This window comes from Nicotiana tabacum, chromosome 6, assembly GCF_000715075.1.
Source record: "Nicotiana tabacum cultivar K326 chromosome 6, ASM71507v2, whole genome shotgun sequence".
Classification (NCBI taxonomy): domain Eukaryota; kingdom Viridiplantae; phylum Streptophyta; class Magnoliopsida; order Solanales; family Solanaceae; genus Nicotiana; species Nicotiana tabacum.
In genome coordinates this window covers 168,769,068-168,791,264 of record NC_134085.1, presented here as the reverse complement: position 1 = coordinate 168,791,264, position 22,197 = coordinate 168,769,068, and the positions used below count along the sequence as shown (strand labels likewise).

At 35.5% G+C, this 22,197-nt stretch overlaps 1 protein-coding gene across 1 annotated transcript; it reads left to right on the top strand.

Annotated features, from left to right (window-relative positions):
* Nucleotides 1-16,061: 16,061 nt before the first annotated feature.
* LOC107762082 (cytochrome P450 71A2-like) lies at nucleotides 16,062-18,272 on the top strand. The gene is made up of 2 exons (XM_075254430.1): nucleotides 16,062-17,226; nucleotides 17,486-18,272. Exons 1-2 carry the CDS (start codon nucleotides 17,095-17,097, stop codon nucleotides 18,095-18,097), a joined length of 744 nt encoding a protein of 247 aa, XP_075110531.1. The 5' UTR covers nucleotides 16,062-17,094; the 3' UTR covers nucleotides 18,098-18,272.
* Nucleotides 18,273-22,197: the final 3,925 nt, after the last annotated feature.

Genomic DNA, 22,197 nt, shown 5'->3' with positions numbered 1-22,197 from the left:
AAAACAAAACTATTTACCCTTGTCTACCCATTTGTTTTCCTACCCATAAACTAATTATATTTTCTACCCATAGTAGGTTTTGTGGGGAGTTTTTTCTTTATTCTCCAACTCTTTTTTATTTCTATGCTTCTTTTCTTTTCTTTTTTCTTTTTTTTTCTTTTCTCCTTTTCTTTTTTCTCGTTTTCTTCTTTTTTTTTTTTTCTTTTTTCCTTTTTTTCTTTTTCTAATTTCATTTAATTTCTTTTTTTATATTCTTTTTCTCTTCATAATCTAATTTCATTTACTGTTTTCACTATTTTTTTTATATATTATTACTAAAGAAAAATCAAATTGTGTACCAATTAAATGTAGCTAATACAATCAAAAAAATATTAACTAACATATGATACCAGTATAGTATATATGTATACCAACAGAGCATATGATTGCTCTTGAATATTGCTACAACTACCTACAACTATACTACTGCACCAAAACATTAAAGGACGCAATAAAAGTATGAGAAAATTACATACTCATGTTGCAAGCTAAATATTCGCAAAACAACTTGCTCACTCCATATACTAACATGGTATATAGTTGTATGGGGTTGTTCCAACAATTGCCTATAATTATAAAACTATTACATAATACACATAATTTATGTCCATCGTCATACAAAAATTCCAGCACTGCAAATCATGTTCATATAAATAATTTCATAATAGAATTCACTTAAAATGCAGCTAAAACAATCAAAACAAACTACCATATGATACCAATATGACATATAACTATACCAACATGGTATACATCTTTACTGGTTAATTTCCGGCAACTATATGACTATACTACTATTACATAACACACATGCATAAAGAGAAAAATAAAAAAATAGTGTACCACATATTAATATAATAAAGTATTTCAAGAAATTGTACTATATTACTATTATTAAAAGAAAATCAAATATTGTATCAATTAAATGCAGCTAATACAACCAAAAAATAATTCAACTAGCATATGATACCAATATAGTATATAACTATACTAATAGGGTATATAGTTGGAATGAATTGTATACCAAAATGGTATATTTGTATACTATTTGGGTATACAATACAAATTCGTCATCTTCTCTAATTCAACTATATTTCAACCCAAATTTGTAAAATCTACTAAAAAATCTCCATCAAATTGACTAAAACTTTAGCTACAACCTTCAATCAATTTTCCAAACAAATTCATCCAGGATCGGATCAAAACAATTAAAAACTCAAACAAACCAAGTTATGAGTTTCAAGTTTCAAGATCCTTCAATGATGGATTTAATTTTCTCACAATAAAATCTTTGAAAAATGGCATTAACATCATAATCAAAGAACAATACCCAATAAATTCCAACTCCAAATACTTCAACACACATGAAAATTCAAATTTTAGTTAGATAGTATCTTTTTTTTAAACTTTTAAAAGATAAAATAAACTATAGAGCACAAAAAAAAAAAGGTGATGATAGCAGAAAAAAGTACAGTACTAACAACACTGCCCACTATTGAGAAAAGCTAAATATTTTTTGGCTTCTTTTTTGGATTCACACTTTTGCTGCTTAAATTAAATATGTTCATCGCACGCGAGAATTAGGTTGGGCGGGTAATTAGTTGTAATAGAATAGATATTGATGTAATTACTTTTAAAATGGGTAATTACGGGTAATTACTTTTGATTAGGTAGGTATATAGGATAGTTTTCCCTTTAATTTTCTCACAATAAAAGGGTTTTGACACAGTTACACACAAAAACAAAACTATTTACCCTTGTCTACCCATTTGTTTTCCTACCCATAAACTAATTATATTTTCTACCCATAGTAGATTTTGTGGGGAGTTTTTTCTTTATTCTACAACTCTTTTTTATTTCTATGCTTCTTTTCTTTTCTTTTTTCTTTTTGTTTCTTTTCTCCTTTTCTTTTTTCTCGTTTTCTTCTTATTTTTTTCTTTTTTCCTTTTTTTCCTTTTCTAATTTCATTTAATTTCTTTTTTTATATTCTTTTTCTCTTCATAATCTAATTTCATTTACTGTTTTCACTATTTTTTTATATATTATTACTAAAGAAAAATCAAATTGTGTACCAATTAATGTAGCTAATACAATCAAAAAAAATATTAACTAACATATGATACCAGTATAGTATATATGTATACCAACAGAGCATATGATTGCTCTAGAATATTGCTACAACTACCTGCAACTATACTACTGTACCAAAACATTAAAGGACGCAATAAAAGTATGAAAAAATTACATACTCATGTTGCAAGCTAAATATTCGCAAAACAACTTGCTCACTCCATATACTAACATGGTATATAATTGTATGAGGTCGTTCCAACAATTGCCTATAATTATAAAACTATTACATAATACACATAATTTATGTCCATCGTTATACTAAAATTCCAGCACTGCAAATCATGTTCATATAAATAATTTCATAATAGAATTCACTTAAAATGCAGCTAAAACAATCAAAACAAACTACCATATGATACCAATATGACATATAACTATACCAACATGGTATACATCTTTACTGGTTAATTCCCAACAACTATATGACTATATTACTATTACATAACACACATGCATAAAGAGAATATAATAAAGTATTTCAAGAAATTGTACTATATTACTATTATTAAAAGAAAATCAAATATTGTATCAATTAAATGCAGCTAATACAACCAAAAAATAATTCAACTAGCATATGATACCAATATAGTATATAACTATACTAATAGGGTATATAGTTGGAATGAATTGTATACTAAAATGGTATATTTGTATACTATTCGGGTATACAATACAAATTCGTCATCTTCTCTAATTCAACTATATTTCAACCCAAATTTGTAAAATCTACTACAAAATCTCCATCAAATTGACTAAAACTTTAGCTACAACCTTCAATCAACTTTCCAAACAAACTCATCCAGGATCGGATCAAAACAATTAAAAACTCAAACAAACCAAGTTATGAGTTTCAAGTTTCAAGATCTTTTAATGATGGATTTAATTTTCTCACAATAAAATCTTTGAAAAATGGCATTAACATCATAATCAAAGAACAATACCCAATAAATTCCAACATCAAATACTTCAACACACATGAAAATTCAAATTTTAGTTAGATAGTATCTTTTATTTTAAAACTTTTAAAAGATAAAATAAATTATGGAGCACAAAAAAAGGGGTGATGATAGCAGAAAAAAGTACAATACTAACAACATTGCCCGTTATTGAGAAAAGCTAAATATTCTTTGGCTTCTTTTTTGGATTCACACTTTTGCTGCTTAAATTAGATATGTTTATCGCACGCGAGAATTGGGTTGGGCGGGTAATTAGTTGTAATAGAATAGATATTGATGTAATTACTTTTAAAATGGGTAATTACGGGTAATTACTTTTGATTAGGTAGGTATATAGGGTAGTTTTCCCTATATTTTTTGTCTCCTCTATCCAATTACATGGAATGGACTTGACGTTGGATAATTTACCAACTTGTAGGCTTATTTCATAGAATTAATTTTTAACGAGCTTATTGGCCATTCTTTGAGAGCCTTGTTTTGAAAGTCCATGTTAAATAATTCTGAAAGAATTTACGTACAAAGCCCTTGCAAAAGAATCTTCATATATGATGCCAATTTTCTATTCCAGAAGCATTAGAACTTTCATTGATTGCCACGTATGGTCAAATTGCCATTTTAATGAATTACACTCATAATCAAATAAACTTCTTGGAACGTTATCGCTTGGGATGGCTTTATTTGGACTCCTAGTACTTCCAGACCTAACTTGAAAATGCCGTTATTATATAAGGATTTCAAGGTGGAATAAAACACTTATCCTTGTAAATTGAATATGCCAGGCTTATCAAAAAAATAACTATCCTAGACTAACCTACTCTATTTGGGACACTGCTACTGCCCTCGTTATTGGATCTTGATATTTTTTTCAGATAATAGTGCAAATGTAATATACGTGTCTCCTTCAAAATCAAGCTTCATTCACCTGCTTAATTAGTTTTTTACTTGGATCAAACTATGGTATCTTAGTTCATGTCGGAAACTAAAAATTTGGAGCCGTCTAAACAATTGATCCCACATCGCCAAAACAATATTTAACACCCTACTTTGATAGCTATATAAACTCATGCTCGTAGGTTCATTGATCCTCGCAACATTTGCAAGCCATCTCAGCTCCATGCTTTGACGATTACAAAGCATTAGCGGAGGCAACTTCTTCTTTAGTATTTTCTGTTGTCCTTTTCTGTTTTTTCTTTAGGTCAACGAGGAGGATATGGTCTTGTTTAATGAGATAATTCATCATGGATATGGTCTTGTTTAATGAGATAATTCATACATGATGAAGACCTTTAAAATTTGTGGAGAATACCTATAAAAGTTCGTACAATGATCCTTAAAAGTTTGTAGTCAAGATCTTTAAAAGTTCATAGCGAAGACTAGTCAAGATTTTTAAAAGTTCATAGCGAAGACATTTAAAAGTTTGCGGTGAAGAATTTAAAAGCACGCGATGAAGACCTTTAAAAATTCGTTGCGAAGATCTTTAAATTTGTGATGAAGACCTTAAAAATTTGCAGTGAAACCCATAAAAGTCTACGATGAAGAACTTTAAAAGTTCGCGATGAAGAATTTTAAAAATTCATGGCGAAGATCCTTAAAAGTTCGCGATGAAGACCTTAAAATTTGCGGCGAAGCCCATAAAGTCCGCGATGAAGAACTTTAAAAGTTCACGATGAATACCTTTAAAAGCTCGCGATGAAGACTCTTAAAAGCACGCGACGAAGACGTTTAAAAATTCATGGCGAAGAACCTTAAAAGTTCACGATGAAGACTTTAAAATTTTGCGGCAAAGCCCATAAAAATCCGCGATGAAGAACTTTAAAAGTTCACGATGGATACCTTTAAAATCTCACGGTGAAGACTCTTAAAATCACGCGACGAAGACGTTTAAAAATTCATGGCGAAGATCCTTAAAAGTTCGCGATGAAGACCTTAAAAATTTGCGGCAAAGCCCATAAAAGTCTGCGATGAACACCTTTAAAAATTAATGGCGAAGATCCTTAAAAGCTCGCGATGAATACCCTTAAAAGCTCGCGGTAAAGACTCTTAAAAGCACGTGATGAAGACGTCTAACAAATCCTTAAAAGCTCGTGGTAGAAATCTTTAAAAGTCGGCAGTGGGGACCCTTTAAAGCTTGCCACGAGCACCTTTAATAGTTCGAAACATACTCCTTTTAAAAGTTCGGAACGAAAACCTTAAAAATCCCATTACCTTTAAAAGTTCGAGATGAACACCTTAAAAGTTCGCAATGAAAACCTTTAGAAAAAGTCTGACGCAGACATCCCTTTATTGTTTTTCGTCTGAGGCGATTTGTTTTTTACTTATCCATGCTCTCTTTCAAGATTGTGATTGTTACTCTTCCCTTTCTTTTTAAAGTTCAATGAGCGGATATGAACACCAACAAACTTGAAGGTTATGCGAACATGAGGACATAGCGAATGCCCAGACTTTGATGCAAATATTGTCAGCAGTTCAGTGAAGACACCATTTTATCATAGCAACTTGCCCTCATCAAATCAAATGGGATCCAAAGTTCAACAGGAAGATAGCGTTTCAGCTTGATTTTACATTCCTTTCATACTTCATTGGGACAACAATAGGGGCACTGTATATCTGTTGAAATCATAAGACTGAACTCAGAACGAAACTCTAAGCTGCCTACGTACCTCGGTGAAAAGGATCAAGTCATACCGTAGTTCGGAATGGGTGATTTTTTTTCTTTTTTTTCTTTTTTTCTTTTTCTTTTTTTGTGTCCTAAATTTTGCCTAGGCCGCCTCTTTTGAGGTTTTTGACCTAGCAGACTCTTATTTTTTTGTGGGCCGTACATAGTTTAGACTCATGCGGGCCAGGAGTGTAGGAACATGCAGTTTAGGCTCGTGCACAAGGATCATGGCAACTTCAAGGATAATACTTCTTTAAAAACTTGCCATTTATAGGGCCGATTTTCATTCCATCTGCATCAACTAACTTGTAAGCCCCACTTGAGTAAGCTTCTTGTATGACATATGACCCATCCCATTTTGAAGTGAACTTCCCTATAGGTTTATGGGTCTTCGTACGACAAGGACTTGATCTCCTACTTGAAAGGATCTCGGGCGAACTCATTTATTGAAGGCGCGAGATAATCGAGCATGATAACATTCAAGACTCTGTTGAGCTTCCAACCTATTCTCATCAAGAGCCTCCAACTCTGCTAATCAAAGTCGAGCATTTTCTTCATCAGTAATCCCTTCTTGAATAGCCAGTTGTAACGAAGGTATTTGACGCTCAAGTGGCAGGACGACTTCGACTCCATAAACGTGTGAATAAGGAGTTGCTTGTGTTGGCAAACGGTGAGTTGTCCTATATGCCTATAGAGCTTCTTCCATATGATCATTCCAATCTCGTTTGGATTTGGAGACGACTTTCTTTAACAAGTTGCATAGAGTTTTGTTGAATGCCTCAGTTGGACCATTGGCGGCAGCATTGTACATCGAAGAGTTACGTTGCTTGAAGCCAAAGAGATCACAAATCTTGTTCATCAACCTATTATCGAATGGCTTTCCATTATCCGTTATTATGTAACGAGGAATGCCAAAGCGATAAATAATGTTTACTCGGATGAAACTTGCAACATTTTCCTTCTTTACTTCCTTAAGAGCAACAACTTCAGCCCATTTTGAGAAGTAGTCAGTTGCAGCAAAGATGTATAGGTGCCCACCAAAGGACTTTGGCAGTGGTCCAACAACATCCAATCCCCAAGCGTCAAATGGCCAGGATGCACCAGTCGGGTGAAACACTTTAGGAGGTTGATGAATAAAATTCTCATGGAATTGACAAGCCTTGCATCTTCGAGCGTAGTCCAAGCAATCTTTCACAATTGTTGGCCAATAATATCCCCTCCCTTTTATATGAAAGTGGAGCTTTGGTCCAGACTGGTGTGACCCACATACCCTAGAATGCGATTCTTGCAAAACTTGGAGTGCTTCATCTTCCCCTAAGCATAGCAAGAGTACTCCCTCGAATGATCTTCTGTATACGGTATCTTTGTGGTAAGGGAAGCGAGGTGCACGATGTCGGATTTCAGTTCTTCTCCGCGGATTTTCTAGAAGTATCCTATAACACAAGTAGTCGATAATGGGATGTCTCCATTCTTCTTTCTCGACTTCAGAAATAGTGACAAGATGCTTGAGTTTATTTTCTTCACCTTCAGCCTCATTTGGCGGCGATACTACCCATTTTTGGCAGACAGTAACTTGCGCTTGATCAGGTAGGGTCAACGATGAAGCTAGGGCAGTTAAAACATCCACCTTCTTATTTTCTTTTCTTGGCACATGCTGAATAGTAACATCACCGAGTCACCCCATTAATTTTTAGCGTAATCATGATATGGATGTAGTTCAGGCTTCTTGACCTCGTAACTACCTAAAAACTGATTGACCACTAACTGGGAGTCTCCAAAAATTTGCAATTGCAATTGCTTAATATCAACGGCCATTTCAAGCCCAAGTATTAATGCTTGATACTCAACCACATTGTTGGAATAGAGTTGTGTCAAGGTGAAGGAGTAGGGAAAGACTTCACCTTAGGAAGTGACAAATACTACGCTAGCACCAGCTCTTCCACGATGTGCATCACCATCAAAATACATCTTCCATGGAGGTTGAACTTCAACGACCATTGCATCCTCATCAGGTAGTTCGTCAGTTAGCTCTGAGTCATCAGGTATCAGATGATCTGCCAAGAAGTATGCCAATACTTATCCTTTTACATCCTTTTGAGGGATGTAAAAAATCTCGAATTGTTGAAATTGGAGGTACCATCTCGCTAGTCGATCACTAAGAACAGGTTTTGACATCACAAACTTGATGGGATTTGCCTTAGAAACAAGACGAACAACATGAGCTTGAAAGTAATTCTTCAACTTTTGAATTGACAAGACTAGCGCCAAACACAACTTTTCAATTGGTGAATAATTCAGCTCATTTGGTGTCATCATTCTGCTCATGTAGTAAAGAGAGTTTTCTTTCCCTTCACTATTTTCTTGGGCCAACAGTGATCCAACAGACCTTTCTTATGTCGCAATGTATAGTGTCAATGGCTTTCCAGGTATAGGGGCTGCTAAAATTGGAGGCTTCATCAAGTAGGATTTAATGCTCTCAAAGGCATTACTGCACGCTTGGTCCCATTTAAAAGGGATACCTTTCTTCATAAGGCAACTGAATGGTTGACACTCCCAGCTAGGTTCGAGATGAATCTCCTAAGGTATGCTAACTTTCCCTGCAGACTTTTCAATTCATGAATGTCCCAAGGCTCAGGCATTTTCAAGATTGCATCTACTTTGGCTTGATCAATTTCAATCCCTCGATGTCGAACAATGAAACCAAGGAACTTTCTGGAAGTAACTCCAAAGGCGCATTTCAGTGGATTCATCCTAAGTTGGTACCTCTAGAGCAACTCAAACACCATTCTCAAGTCTTTCAAGTGGCCGCCCTTCTCTCTTGATTTTACCACCAAGTCGTCAACATAGCATTTGACATTCTTGTAGAGAAGATCGTCAAAAATATTCTGCATAGCCCTTTGGTAAGTAGCACCAACATTTTTCAAGCCAAAAGGCATTACCTTGTAGCAATAAATACCCTTTAGGGTACAAAATGCAGTAAGCCCTCATCTTTTGGCACCCATGTGAATTTGGTTATAGCCTGATGAACCGTCCATAAATAACATTACCTGGTACCCAGTAGTAGTAGTATCGATTATCAGTTCTGTAATGGGAAGCGGGAACTCATCTTTCAGCCGCACATTGTTAAGATCCCTAAAGTCAACGCACACTCGAATATGACCATTTTTCTTCCTTACAGGGACAATACTTGAAACCCATATTGGGTATTTAAATTCACGAATAAAGCCAGCTTTGATGAGTTTGTTAACTTTGGTTTCAATCAAGGGAACCAAGTCTGGCCTACAACGCCTTTGAGCTTGTTTAACATGGCGAGCACCATTTTTTACTACAAGGTGATGGACTGCTACTTTCGGTTCCAAGCCAGGCATTTCTTTGTAACTCCAAGAAAAGACATCCCTGAACTCCTTGAGTAACTCAATATAAGTTCTCTCTTCATCGGCTTCTAGAAAAGCACTTAGGTAGGTTGGTCTTGGTTCTTCATTGGTGCCAAGGTTAGCTTATATTTAAGGTATCAACTGTCATCTTCACTCCTTCTTCAATTTCAGGTGGAGCATCTTTCATATCTTCATCTTCTTGAGGGTCCCCATCATTGAAGAATATGTGATAATACGGTGAAACATCCTCCAATTCCGCATTATCTTCCATTGAAGATGGAGCGGCATTCTCGACTTGTACAGTAACATGATACAAAGAACCCACACTTTCTTCATCTTCGTCATGTTCCTTAGTGTAGACCACAATATATGGCTTTACCTTCAATACTTCTTTACATGAAACCACAAATTTTGTTTGTTGCCTCATTCTAGAAGGAACCAAACTTTGGAAATCCTTAGAGATGTCCTAGATTTTGGGTGAAGCGAGTGTTCTTATGCTTTGATAATTTCTCCGGAACTTGTTCCCCTTCTTTAATGGACCCAATATTTCAAACACGGAGGTCCTCACAGGCAATTTTCCAAGTCGATCAAAGACAGAAGGCTTGTTAGAAGCGGCCGATTCATCTTCTACAGTGATATAATTATTGCTCTCCCTTCTTATGGAAATGCGCACTCGTGACAGTTTCTTCTAACCCAAGCCTTCACGTGGTTGCCTCATTGTAGCTTTTAATGGCATCTTCCCTAACTTTGACGGCTCATCGGGATTGTATCCAGCTTTCGCAAATAGCTTGTAAGCGTTAGGATCAAAACTTTCATCTATTCGTTTTGTAAGGAGTGCCATATTCTGCAAACGATTTTGGGCTACAAACCCTACAAGCGGCTTTGAGGGCAACTTTACTGCCTTAATTCGTTTTATTAGAAGAGTTAACTCATTTAGCGTGTTGGTTTGGAGATTAGATAATTTGCCCTCATCTTTCTTTATTTTAGGGACATATTGGAGCTTAGGACTTACTTTCTTGCCATAAAATGCAATATCCCCTCTATGAGATTTATTCACGTCGGGTTGTACCTCCTCAGTAAAAGCTTTGGCTTTACCGATAGTCACCTCAACTCTTTTAGTTATGGGCTCGTCATTCTTGCCTTTCATGCCATCATCAATTTTTAGCTCCTTCACAATGCGGTACTTCAAGTAGAACTTTACATCGACGAAGTGTGACTCTGCCTCGGTGAATGGCTCATTATCAGCAACTATCTTCTTCCCGACTTCACCCTCGTAGTATTTTAAACATTGATGGTAGGTAGATGGAACTACTTTATTCTCATGTATCCAAGGTCTACCAAGCAAAACATTGTATAAAGTCTTCACATCGATCACATGCAACCATGCACTTGATCCCCCCTTGGTTGAATCCTTAGCTCATCACACGACTTTATGAGAGTTCGTTCATGGGAATACTAAGTTCTTTCACAGTGTGGATTGGCAAAATGTTCACGAGGATCCTCCATCAACCAAAATTCGATTTACCCTTTTATCGCGCATATAGCCAACCAGGTACAATGGGTGGTTATGAAGAGTGTCACCTAGCAAAAGATCGTCATTTGTGAACGTGACCTTTTCCTCACAAGCATTAACTTCTTGATGAGTGGACTCGATGGGCTTTTCCGAAGATGGTGCCAATGGTATGTCATGACTCTTTTCTTCCCCTTTGTCAGCATGGCAACAAGAGGCATCAATGCCTTCATGGGAAATCTTCGTGCGGAACCAACTTGGTAAGAACTCCTGAAAGGTCACTGGATGTCGTGGCTTTTGAGGATGGTGCACCTCCACTTTTGCTTTCTTCAAATATTTAACTGGATTCCATCTCCTTAGTCTTTTCACCATCGATTTTCTTGTTGGTTGTTCTATTGATTCTTTTCGTGGGCTCCTTTTGTGGTACCTACGACGAGTCATCAATGTCCAACCTTCATCATCATTAGGTTGATTGACTTCAGCTTTGTTGCTCTCCAGTAATTCTTCATCTTTACTTTCTTTAAAACAACATAATTCATTCGAACTGAATAAGCCAAAGGTGATAGAGACTTGCTTTGAGCTTGCTTTCTCATCTTCAAGCACAGTTTTCTTTTCGCGAGACAAGTCCATGACTTTGTCCTTGAAGACAAAGCATTTCTCTAGAGGGTGGCTTACAAGTCGGTGATATTTGCAGTAATTTGGGTACTCTTTCTCTTGCATTTCTTTTAGAGTCAACTTTCCACTTGGCGTATCTTGAAAAGAAGTGGATTTCATACTCTGCTTCTTGCTCACCTTCGTCATGAACTTTATAGGTGACGTGTTGACATTCATAGCTTCTTTTCTTTCAGACTTGGGTACGAACTTTCCCCACTTCCTGACTTCTTGCTTGTCATTCTCTTTGCGAGGTTCATAGATGGGCAGCCTTTCATTTCCAGCGGATGCCATGCTCAATTCCATGTCATGGGCACGAGTTGCAAGTTCTTCAAATGTGACTGGCTTGATACCTTGCAAGATGTAGCGCAATCCCAATGCATTCCTTGGATGTACATCTCTATGCCTGAAGCTTCACTAAGCCTGTCTTTGCAGTTGAGGCTTGCATTCCTTCGACGATTGATAAAGTCGATAACTGGTTCCCCTTTTTATGGAAGAGTATATGTAAGTTCTATCATACTCACAGTATGTCTCGTACTATAAAAGCGATTGAGGAACTCATGCTCTAGTTGATCCAGCCTCGAGGTCTGTGTACCAGTTAGAAGCGTTTTCTTTTAGCGAGCGGATAAACTGCTTGATGAGGTAATCTCCATAAGTCTCAGCATTATTTCACGTCCCCACGAAGTACACCACATGTTGCTTTGGGTTACCTTTACCATCAAACAGTTGAAACTTTGAAGGTTGATAGCCAGCATGCATCTTCAACATATCGACCCTTGCAGTGTACGACTTTGCATATGTAAGGGAGGATTGGCGGCAACTTCATATTTGTTCTTAATGGTTTCTTCAATGAACTCCTTCAGTTGATCGATTAGAATCATCCCTTCAAATGAGATAGGTATAGCCTTAGTAGATGCTACTTGTCTTGGGGGAGAGTCACTCTCTAGAACTTCTGGGAGCTTGCCGGGTGCATGAGTAGATTCTTGTTCCATCAAGATTCTTACCCTATCTATTAGCTTTAGCCTCTTGATTTTGCATGCATTTGGTCAAGCCAGCGATGGCTTCCGTCAAGTTTGCCAACTGCTCCTCCACAGATGAAGTGTTTGTCACCATGGCTTACATGATCGTCGTGGACTACAGAGAGTAGCATGGATTTTCACACAGATTGATCCTTGATTGGCTCACGCTATGTGGTGTAAGTGGGGAGGATCCATCACTTGAATCATCATCATCTTCCTTCACAGTAGAGTGCTTGGATCCGGAAAGGTCAAGCAGTGCAAGAGTTTTCTTAATCTTTTCAGCAACATCGTTTCCTCCTTCAGGTGCGTTTGTGGAAGATCTTGCTCCTTTTGAGGGTGAAGATCTGAAAACAGGTGTTGATGCGGAAGGCAGTTGAGGTACTTGTATTCCTAAAGAGCTCGCTTTGCTCCTCGTAACTGGTCCGAAGCTTCCAAAGTTAACAACTAGGATGCTTTCTACATCAGCATAGAACTTGGAGTTAGCAGCCTTGGCGGAAGTTGAACCAGAGTTGATTTTCTTTGAAGCTATTTCAATGTTCTTGGACTTTGGTGATTGAAAAATTGAGATGAGAGGTAGAGATTGTCCCACTGGGCGTGCCGAAATTTTGTAGACAATAAATTGCGTCGAGAAAATAAAATCAAGATTGAAAAATATCGCAACAATCGTAGTATTTTATTTTGAATATTTGAGTGTACAATCTCTATGATTCCTCCGATTCTACTTTTCTAGTATAGATTCAATGACATTTGAGCTTGATCTTGAATTTTATTTTATTTTAATCCAAGTGCTTAAGGCCTGATCTTGATCTTGAAGTATTTTTAATCCAAGGGCTTGCAGCTTTTTCTTGAATTTTCGTCTTGATCTTTTAATCCTTAGAACGCCTGAATGCTTGTAGCTTTTAGAGAAATCTGCAGCGTTTGATCCACGAGCTCTCTCTTGATTTTTGTTATAACTTCTGGTTTCTTTTCTGGGTTATGAAGACCGCTATTTATAGTTGTGGAAGGGAAGAGTTATGATAAGAACAAACTCTTTCCGACCAATCAAATTGAAGTGTGACATGACCGCATTTGATTGGCCAAAACATGTCACTTGCACACGTTGCGCGATTTCATTGGCCTTTTAGTGTGACTTGGCATGCCTTGTCATTTTGACATGTGGCATGATCCTACTGGCTCTTCCATTTGACTTGGCGCGCCACGTCATTTGACACGTGACACTAAACTGGGCCTCTAGGAAGATGTTATCTTGGGCTTAATGAAGTGGGCTCATCACTTTAGCCCAACTAAATGGGCTAGCCCAATGAATCAAGACTTATTTATTTAATCCATACATGTTGGACTAATCCAATTAGCCCAATAAATTTATCTGAACTAACGCATCTTGAATTTAAAATGTAGTCCAAATTATTTTACGGATTTAATTCCAATAAAATTTATATGCCTACAGTTACCATGTATTGCAAGGACTATTTTAAAAAATATCCCGATTTTTCAGTGATGGCGCGTGATGAACTTAGTATTCCTATTACTACTGTAGCATAGGAATCAACATTTAGCATTGGTGGGCGTGTTCTGACAAAGTACAGAAGTTGCATCCGTCATAAAAATGTCCAAACACTTGTTAATAGAAATTACGTCTGCACGACTTTTACCATACTCAAACTGATAATATTTTTTATGTGAATTTGAATATTATTAGTTTTAAAATTTTATTATTCTTAATATTTAACTAATTAATATTGCATATGAATTGTAGATGTAGATGAAAGTGAAGATGTTAAGACAACCTTGTCACAAGAGGATTCAAATGTGTTTGATGAAGATAATGTGTTGGATATCCCATAAGCATGTTTTGACTTTTAGTGAATACAATATAGTCTTGTCTTTTACTTTTTTAGTGTTTATTGTGATATATTGAAACAATATAAAAAGTTATTAAGTTTTGTGAAATTTTTCCAATAAGATATTTTTTAACTTTTAAATATTTATCTGTTTTTAGGTTAGAATTTAAAAAATATATATAAAATTATATTTTAAAAAAATGATGGGTCGGCCCATGGGGACTTGCGGCCCACATAGGGCTGGGATGGGCTGGCCATTGTAAGATCCATCAAAATGGTGGGCTAGCCCAACCCAACCTGTCATTTGCTAAAGCCCACGCGGGCCGGGCTGTGTAACCTGACCAGGCCCGTATTGACAGCTCTACAAATTAAAGTGAGTCATATTTACCTTCATCTCCAATTACTATTGCAACTTATTAGCAAGGGCGGCTCTAAAAGCTTTGGCCTTAGGCCCCCAAAATTTGAAGGCCCCAAATTTATTTTAAATTATTATTATTATTATTATATTATATTATATAAATAATTAATATAAAGAAAAGTGTTACAATTTATTTTTTTTGTTATTTGATTGAGGTTATTTTATATCAATAAATTCCTAAATTATGATAATTTTCTTTACTGATTAATTAATATATTTGCTTCAGTCTTCAATTTTAATTTTATCCTTTTTATATAAGAATTAAGTTACATATATCGTCAAAATAATAAATTTCTTTTACTATGTTCTCTCAGACTGCATGAACACAAAAGCATTCATGTACCAATTTTTTTTTAGTATAATTCGATATATTATATTAGGTTATTTATAATTTATTTTAGATATCACCAATAAGTGATACTTAATATAATGAACTACAATTATCGTTTAAATTGATCAGAAGGAGTAAATATTTTTGACACATTAATGCTCAAAACTTAAGCTATTATATTATGTATGTTTATTTCTTTTTCTTATTTTGATGATAGCCAAATCAAAATTTGTGGACATCAATATCCGAAAGTCCACAACTTTATTTTTATGCTCTTCTTCCTATTTTTTTTTTAATTTTTAAATTCGCTTATTTTTGTCTCAAATAATTAATTTGTTTGTTAGAAAATAAATTTTGTCGTTAGTATAAATATTTTATAAAATAATTTTAAGGGCCTTTCAATATAGTTTCGCCTTAGGCCATGTGATCCATTGAGTCGCCCCTTGTGCTCCACTTAGAGACACGGCACCTAATAACAGAATGAAAAAGACACGGGATGTACTTACAGATGTCCGTTGAATTGTATTTTTTTTAATATTTAAATAAAGCCAATAAAATATAACCTTATAGTGGCTCTATGTGTAGTTGAAAACGAAGAACGCAGCTAGCCTCAGTTAAAGAACATCACAAAATTGTCTGAGCTAAGCCCATTGCACGTATTATCCTTTTTGAGTAAGGATTTTTCTTTTGAGCTACGCCATATAGAGCACGCGTATCATGTGAACTTGTGTTAGACTTTATAAAGCTCTTCACATTTCTCTCCCATTTCAATGTGGGATTCACTTAAGGTGACATGTGCACCCCTTCTTTAAAAGCTTGCTAGCCTAAAAGCATGTCAGTCCTGCTTGACCCGCTCTTATCATCCCACCCTCCGTCATGGCATAAAAAAAATTGTGCGGTATCGTCTATAATTTTTATTTACTTTCGTGGACTTTTATTTAGAACTATTTCTAAAAAGTTATCCTATGAAATTAATGTATTGGGACATTATCCATTTTTTCTTATCACATGGAATGAAATTGTATATACTACTAAAGTTTAAATAAAAATTAGTACTACGTATTATTTTTTTAATTACAAAAGGCAGTAATTAACCAAGGATTGCAATCATGTTCGATATTTCTTCTTCTCTGACATCACGAAAAGATTGGACTCTTTTGTTACTAAGAAGGTGAAGCACAGTAACACTTCTAACTTGCCTCCAATATTCGCCATAGGGACTAAAGGCCACATCCTTGGAACCATAAAAGAGTCTATCAGCCATTTTAGATTTAGGTCTATTTGACCAGACGAGATCGTGGATTTTCATGATATCACGAGCAGCATCTACAGAGGAAGCAACAACCATTGGCTTACTGCCCAAGTGAAGTAGCATCACTGGACCATGTTTTTCTGATAGTTTATGGAGAGAACGATGAGGATGCGACCCAAGTTGGTGCAAATTTCCTATGATTGGAAGCTTTCTTGGAGATGGTGGTAACTTGTTTTGGGCGTTTGAAGTAGTAAAGAACCATTGATGGAGGAAGAAAATGAAAACAAACAAAGGAATTAGAAGACTGTAAAAGGGGAGGTCCATTTTTGTTTGAGCAAGGAGTATTGAAATCGAGAATTGGGTATAGGTAATATATTTGGAGACGTACGAATATTTCTTTATCATACAAATCTGATAGGAATTACTGAAGCTGATTTTGTGTGTTCGCGTATATCCGAAGAAGCTTTACCACACAAACTAAAGGAGATGACTGCAAATATTTGCATTGCCTGACAAAAAGGACGTAACTTCAAAATTTGTGTCATACGACGTGAGGTCACCAGAAATTTGAAACGCAACCAAGATACTGGCACTTCTAGCAAATAATTACATTTTCTTTTTTTCTTGGGCGAGAGTGTGATTCCAGTTCAGTGATAAACTTAAGAGATCTTTTATATTCTCTAACTGAAAACATAATTAGCAGAGTGGCCTTAGGGAAGAAATATAATGAAGGGGAAAGAGGAATCAAGGCTAAGGCCATCCCAGATGAATTTGGTGATCTTTTAGGTGCTTTCAACGTCGGTGACTATATTCCGTGGCTTGAATGGCTCAATAAAATCAATGGCCTGGACACCAGAGTGGAGAAAGTAGCTAAGGAATTGGACGCATTTTTGGAGAGTGTGATTGGAGAACACATGATTAGGAACAAGAAAGGAGAAGACAGTGGGGGTGAAGCTAAAGACTTAATGGACGTTTTGTTGGAAATTCAGAATGGAAATGAAACAGGCTTTCCTCTTCAGAGGGATTCATTGAAAGCTCTTCTACTGGTAAGCATCTTCTACTTCCACATATATAGTGGCAAATCAAGTTTAGCGGCTATTTGGGCTAATTCTTCAAAAAAATTAAATCAATGAATGTGAAATAATACTAATTAATTCAAGAAGAAAAGCAATGGTGAAACTGCACCAAGTGTTTTACTGCTTCATCCACCCATGGATAGTGACTGTAATTCAAATATTGGAAAACTCTGGATGTAAAATGGAGCTTCAGCTATTTAATTGCTCTGTGTTTCTTTTTAATGCATAGGATACATTTGCTGCTGGTACGGATACAACTTATACAACTCTGGAGTGGATAATGACAGAGCTTTTGAGGCATCCAAGAATCATGGAGAAATTACAGAATGAAGTGCGACAATTAGTCCAAGGAAAATCAGAGATAACAGAGGATGACTTAGGAAATATGCAGTATCTAAAAGCAGTGATCAAAGAGACTCTTAGATTCCATCCACCGATTCCACTACTAGTCCCTCGAGAATCAATGGAAGACGCAAAATTGCTAGGCTACCACATACCTGCTAAAACTCAAGTCATTATCAATGCTTGGACAATCGGAAGAGATCCTTTGTCGTGGGATAATCCGGAGGAGTACCGACCAGAGAGGTTCTTGAATAGTAATATTGATGTCAAAGGACTAAATTTTGAGTTGATTCCCTTTGGAGCAGGCAGAAGGGGCTGCCCAGGAATTGCTTTTGCTAATGTGGTAAATGAGCTAGCAATAGCAAGGCTTGTACACAAGTTCAATTTTGCATTACCAGAAGGGATAAAAGGGGAGGATTTGGATATGACTGAAGGCACTGGCATCACTATTCGTAGGAAGTCACCTTTGCTAGCAGTGGCCACTCCTTGCTCTAGTTAGGAATCTTTTTTCCTCCATTGCTTACTATCACTAATTCTACATATCCACAAGTATAAGCGATGGAACATAGATCCCATCATCGCTATGGCTAATTGTAACTTTACAATTTGTATTAAGCGTACTGGTTGGACTCCCTTTTCAGTGTTTATACATATGTTTTATTTTCTTGTATGCATGATTTCTTGTTCTATATTTTTTTGGGCCAAAAATCGCCTTGTGGTGCCAAGGATTTGGCCTATATCTACTTGCACACTAAATTTCCATAGCTGTGCTTGTTCTTCAGAATTCTCCACGCAGTAATAGATACATCTTGATTGGAACATGTTTGCGACAAATCCAGCTGAAATTAAAGTTTCTGATGCATTTGCCTCCTGTCTATGTGCTTTCCAAGCAGAGATCAGATAGGTGAGTCATATTTACCTTCATCTCCAATTTCAATATATACCACTGTTATGTTCCAAAAGAAATTCTGGCAACAACTACTGCAGCTTCTTAGTGCTCCACTCCTTTCCTTCAAAGAATTCTATTACTATTTGTCTCCCAGCTGGTTCTCTTTGTGTGTGTAAGAAATTGTACTAAAGCTCCTATTCCGGCCCAGTTGTCTCACCAAAAGGATGAGTTTCCCATGTTAATCCTCCATAATATGGAGCTTCAGCATTAAATTCAGTCTTCTTAAATTTGGGTTGTAAGGATTACAAAAACTTAAGGCACAAAATAATTTCATTTGTTAGAAAGTTTATGCATTATTGTCAGTTTGACATCCTTAAATGAGAAAAACTTTAATCAGCCATAGCTCTTTAAGGTGACAAATGAGTGGTGTACCGGTCCGGTATTATTAAAACGACAAATCAATTCTGTTCAAAATAAAAGAGATGATTTAAAGTAGACAGAGTATCTCCCCTTTTTAATCACGATCCGTATTTAGAGTACGCGCGTTGCGCGTGTACCTCATCTCACTAAGTAGTTAAAAAAACATATAAAAACTGTATTAAAAATGTGTTCCAGCTATAAAAATGCGTAAGTTCCTGAAGAATATCTATCTTATGTAGCTAACTCAATAAATGGAATGTCTTGTAGAAATCCTCAATCATCATGAAATATATTCAATTTAATAAATTATCATGCTTTTTCTTTAGTTTCAGCAAAAATAAATGGCTTGAAGATTTTAAAGTTTCTTCGAAAATATTTTCAATTCATTCGAGAAGAACCGAACAAGGTTAGCTATACTTTTATTATAACTTTTTAAAGAATTGTTCAAAATACAAATTAAAAAAACTTTTGATCTTTTAGAGATTTGGAAATGAAGAGGTTGGCCATATGACACATGAAAAAAACCAATAAATAATAAGGTAAAGTATCAAAATAGCTAATATTGATATTTTGTTTTTTAACTATTTCATCCATATTTCTTCTAAGTTTCTGAGTCTTAATATTGTACTAAGAATTTTGTCAACTTGAAATAATTCTATTTGTATGATGAATTTGAAAAATAATAGAATTGGATTCTTTTTCTAATATGGTATTTTAAAGATTTAATTCCTTATTCTTCCTACTAAAAAAATTATCTTCTGTGATTCAAATATTTAGTATTTAACTGTAATATTATTTTATCAACTAAGAGTTCTCTTTTTAAAGGCTAAAAAAATTAATGCCTATGTCTTGAATCCTTGTGTTATACATAGGACAACAAACATGCAAAAGTGGATACTCTATTTCATAGTTAGCTGTGTCTAATGGTCAAAATTTCATTGTTAATTTGATTACTTTAAATTATGTTCATTACTTTTATTATTATGACAAAATGAGAGTATCTTTATTTTTGGACTCCTATATTACATATTTTGCTATATAATCTTTTTATATGCTTTCTTATTTAATTATATAAATATTAAATATTATCTAATGACTATCCATCGTTCAATTTTATTCATATACCTAACGTTAATATTCTTTTTTGTGTATAGCCGAATTGAAGTGGTCAAATTTTAATTAATTTTAAAATTCTAAATATTATGGATTCTTACATAGTTCAAATAAAGACAAGTTTAATAAATAATTTTTAAAAATAATTAAATACCATTCTATCTAGTGTGAAATTTATTTTTGAAGGGCAAAAAAATTGAATGACACTTTGCTAAGGGCCTTTGTGCTTTCAATATAGTATAAATACTATATGATATATGTATATTAGGCCTATTAGTAATTATTCATGTATTTTAGTCCTATTAATAAAAATTTGTGTAGGTGAAATCGTAATTGATCTGACTGTCACGACCCAAAATCTAATAAAGGTCGTGATGGCGCGGGACACCACTGTCAGGCAAGCCAATACTAAATAGTTAATTAAATCTTCAATTATATTTTTGAAATCATAAATTTTTCTTCAATTTAACTAGTAAAAGATGAACTTTAAAGAATAATAATAATGTTTTCCAATTTCAATATTAAATATCCCATAATCATCCCAGAACCTGGTGTCACAAATGCATGAGCATTTACTAGGAATTAGAAATACAATACGATAGCAATCTGGAATACAGATTTGGACAGAAAAGAAAACACAAGTACTCTGAAGGAGACCCTGCTGGCTGCGGATCGCCTCGTAAGATGCAACTCACCTAAGTTCCCGTATCAACCACGTAGCTGCGCCCACGAGGCCACTAGACATACATGTGCCTGTACAATAAAATATACATCAAATGTAGTATAAGTATGAAAACAACGCGTACCGAGTAAGTATCTAGTCTGATCTTGAAGAAGTAGTGAGGAGAGGTCGATTTCGACACTTACTATTGCCAACAATAATATACCAATAATGTGATATATCATGGATTTTAAGAGGTGACTGCAAACTCAATAACATGGTGCAGGTAAATAATTCTTTTGTTAATAGAAATTTCCAAATTTATTTTCATCTTTTAGCAATTTACATCTCCGGCCAATGAGGCCACATCAGTTATCAATAATTCCAAAATAATGAATCAAGTCATGCGCAAATTATGTCGAGGTCGTACAGCCCAATCCAACATAATATTTAACTGTGTACTGCCGGAGGGTCGAACGACATGAACCATAGATGCATCTATATAATTTGTCAAGGCGTTCGACCCGTTCCACAAAAGATAAGCACATTCTAACAACCAAATCAAGAATTGATTAAGGGTTAACGTTTCAAGAAATATCAAATTCTCATTGACGGTCAAGTGACCCGTCCTCGACTCAAGTAGGCAGAGTTTACCCTTTTTAAATTCCTTTATCAAGTTCCAAGATGGCTTAGACAATTAAATTAACACGTAGGATGAAAGCATCGCAAATACAACATGATTTGGGTCCTACACTACGTGAACATAAGCATAATAGTAGCTACGCACAGACTCTCGTCACCTCATGCATATGTAGCTCTCACAAATAGAAGCATGTATTAATTTAGTTCACCTATGGGGTTAATTCCTGTGATGACCCAAAAGGTCATCTCGTATTTTCGAACCCTATTCTGGGTTCCGAGGCCTTCAAAACCCCATCTTACTTCTCTTTGATTTGCGTGCGCAGTCCGGGGCATTTCCGAAAAGCCTTTATGTGAAAATTGGAGAAAATAATAATTTTAGCCTTTAAAAATTGATTTAGTTGACTTCGGTCAACATTTTGAGTAAATGGACTCAGACCCGTAATTTGACGGCCCCGGAGGGTCCGTAGTAAAATATGGGATTGGGAGTATGCCCAGAATCGAATTCCGAGGTCCCTGGGCCGAGTAATAAATTTTTATTAAAAATTGTTAAACTGGAAATGTAAGGATTTAAAGAAATTGAATAATGTTTGATCTTGTGAGTATCGGGCCGTATTCTAGTTCCGGAGCTCGATACAGGTTTAATATAATATTTAAGTCATGTTTTTGAAATTTGGTGAGAAACGGGACTGATTTGATGTGATTCGGACGTCCGGTTGTGAAAATAAAAATTTCAAGTGTTCTTAAGGATCTCATGCAATTTGGTACTAAATTCATAGTTCTAGATTTTATTTTGGTGATTTGATCGCCCGAGCAAGTTCATATGATGTGTTAAGACTTGTGTGCGTGTTTGGTTTGGAGCTCCGAGGGCTCGGGT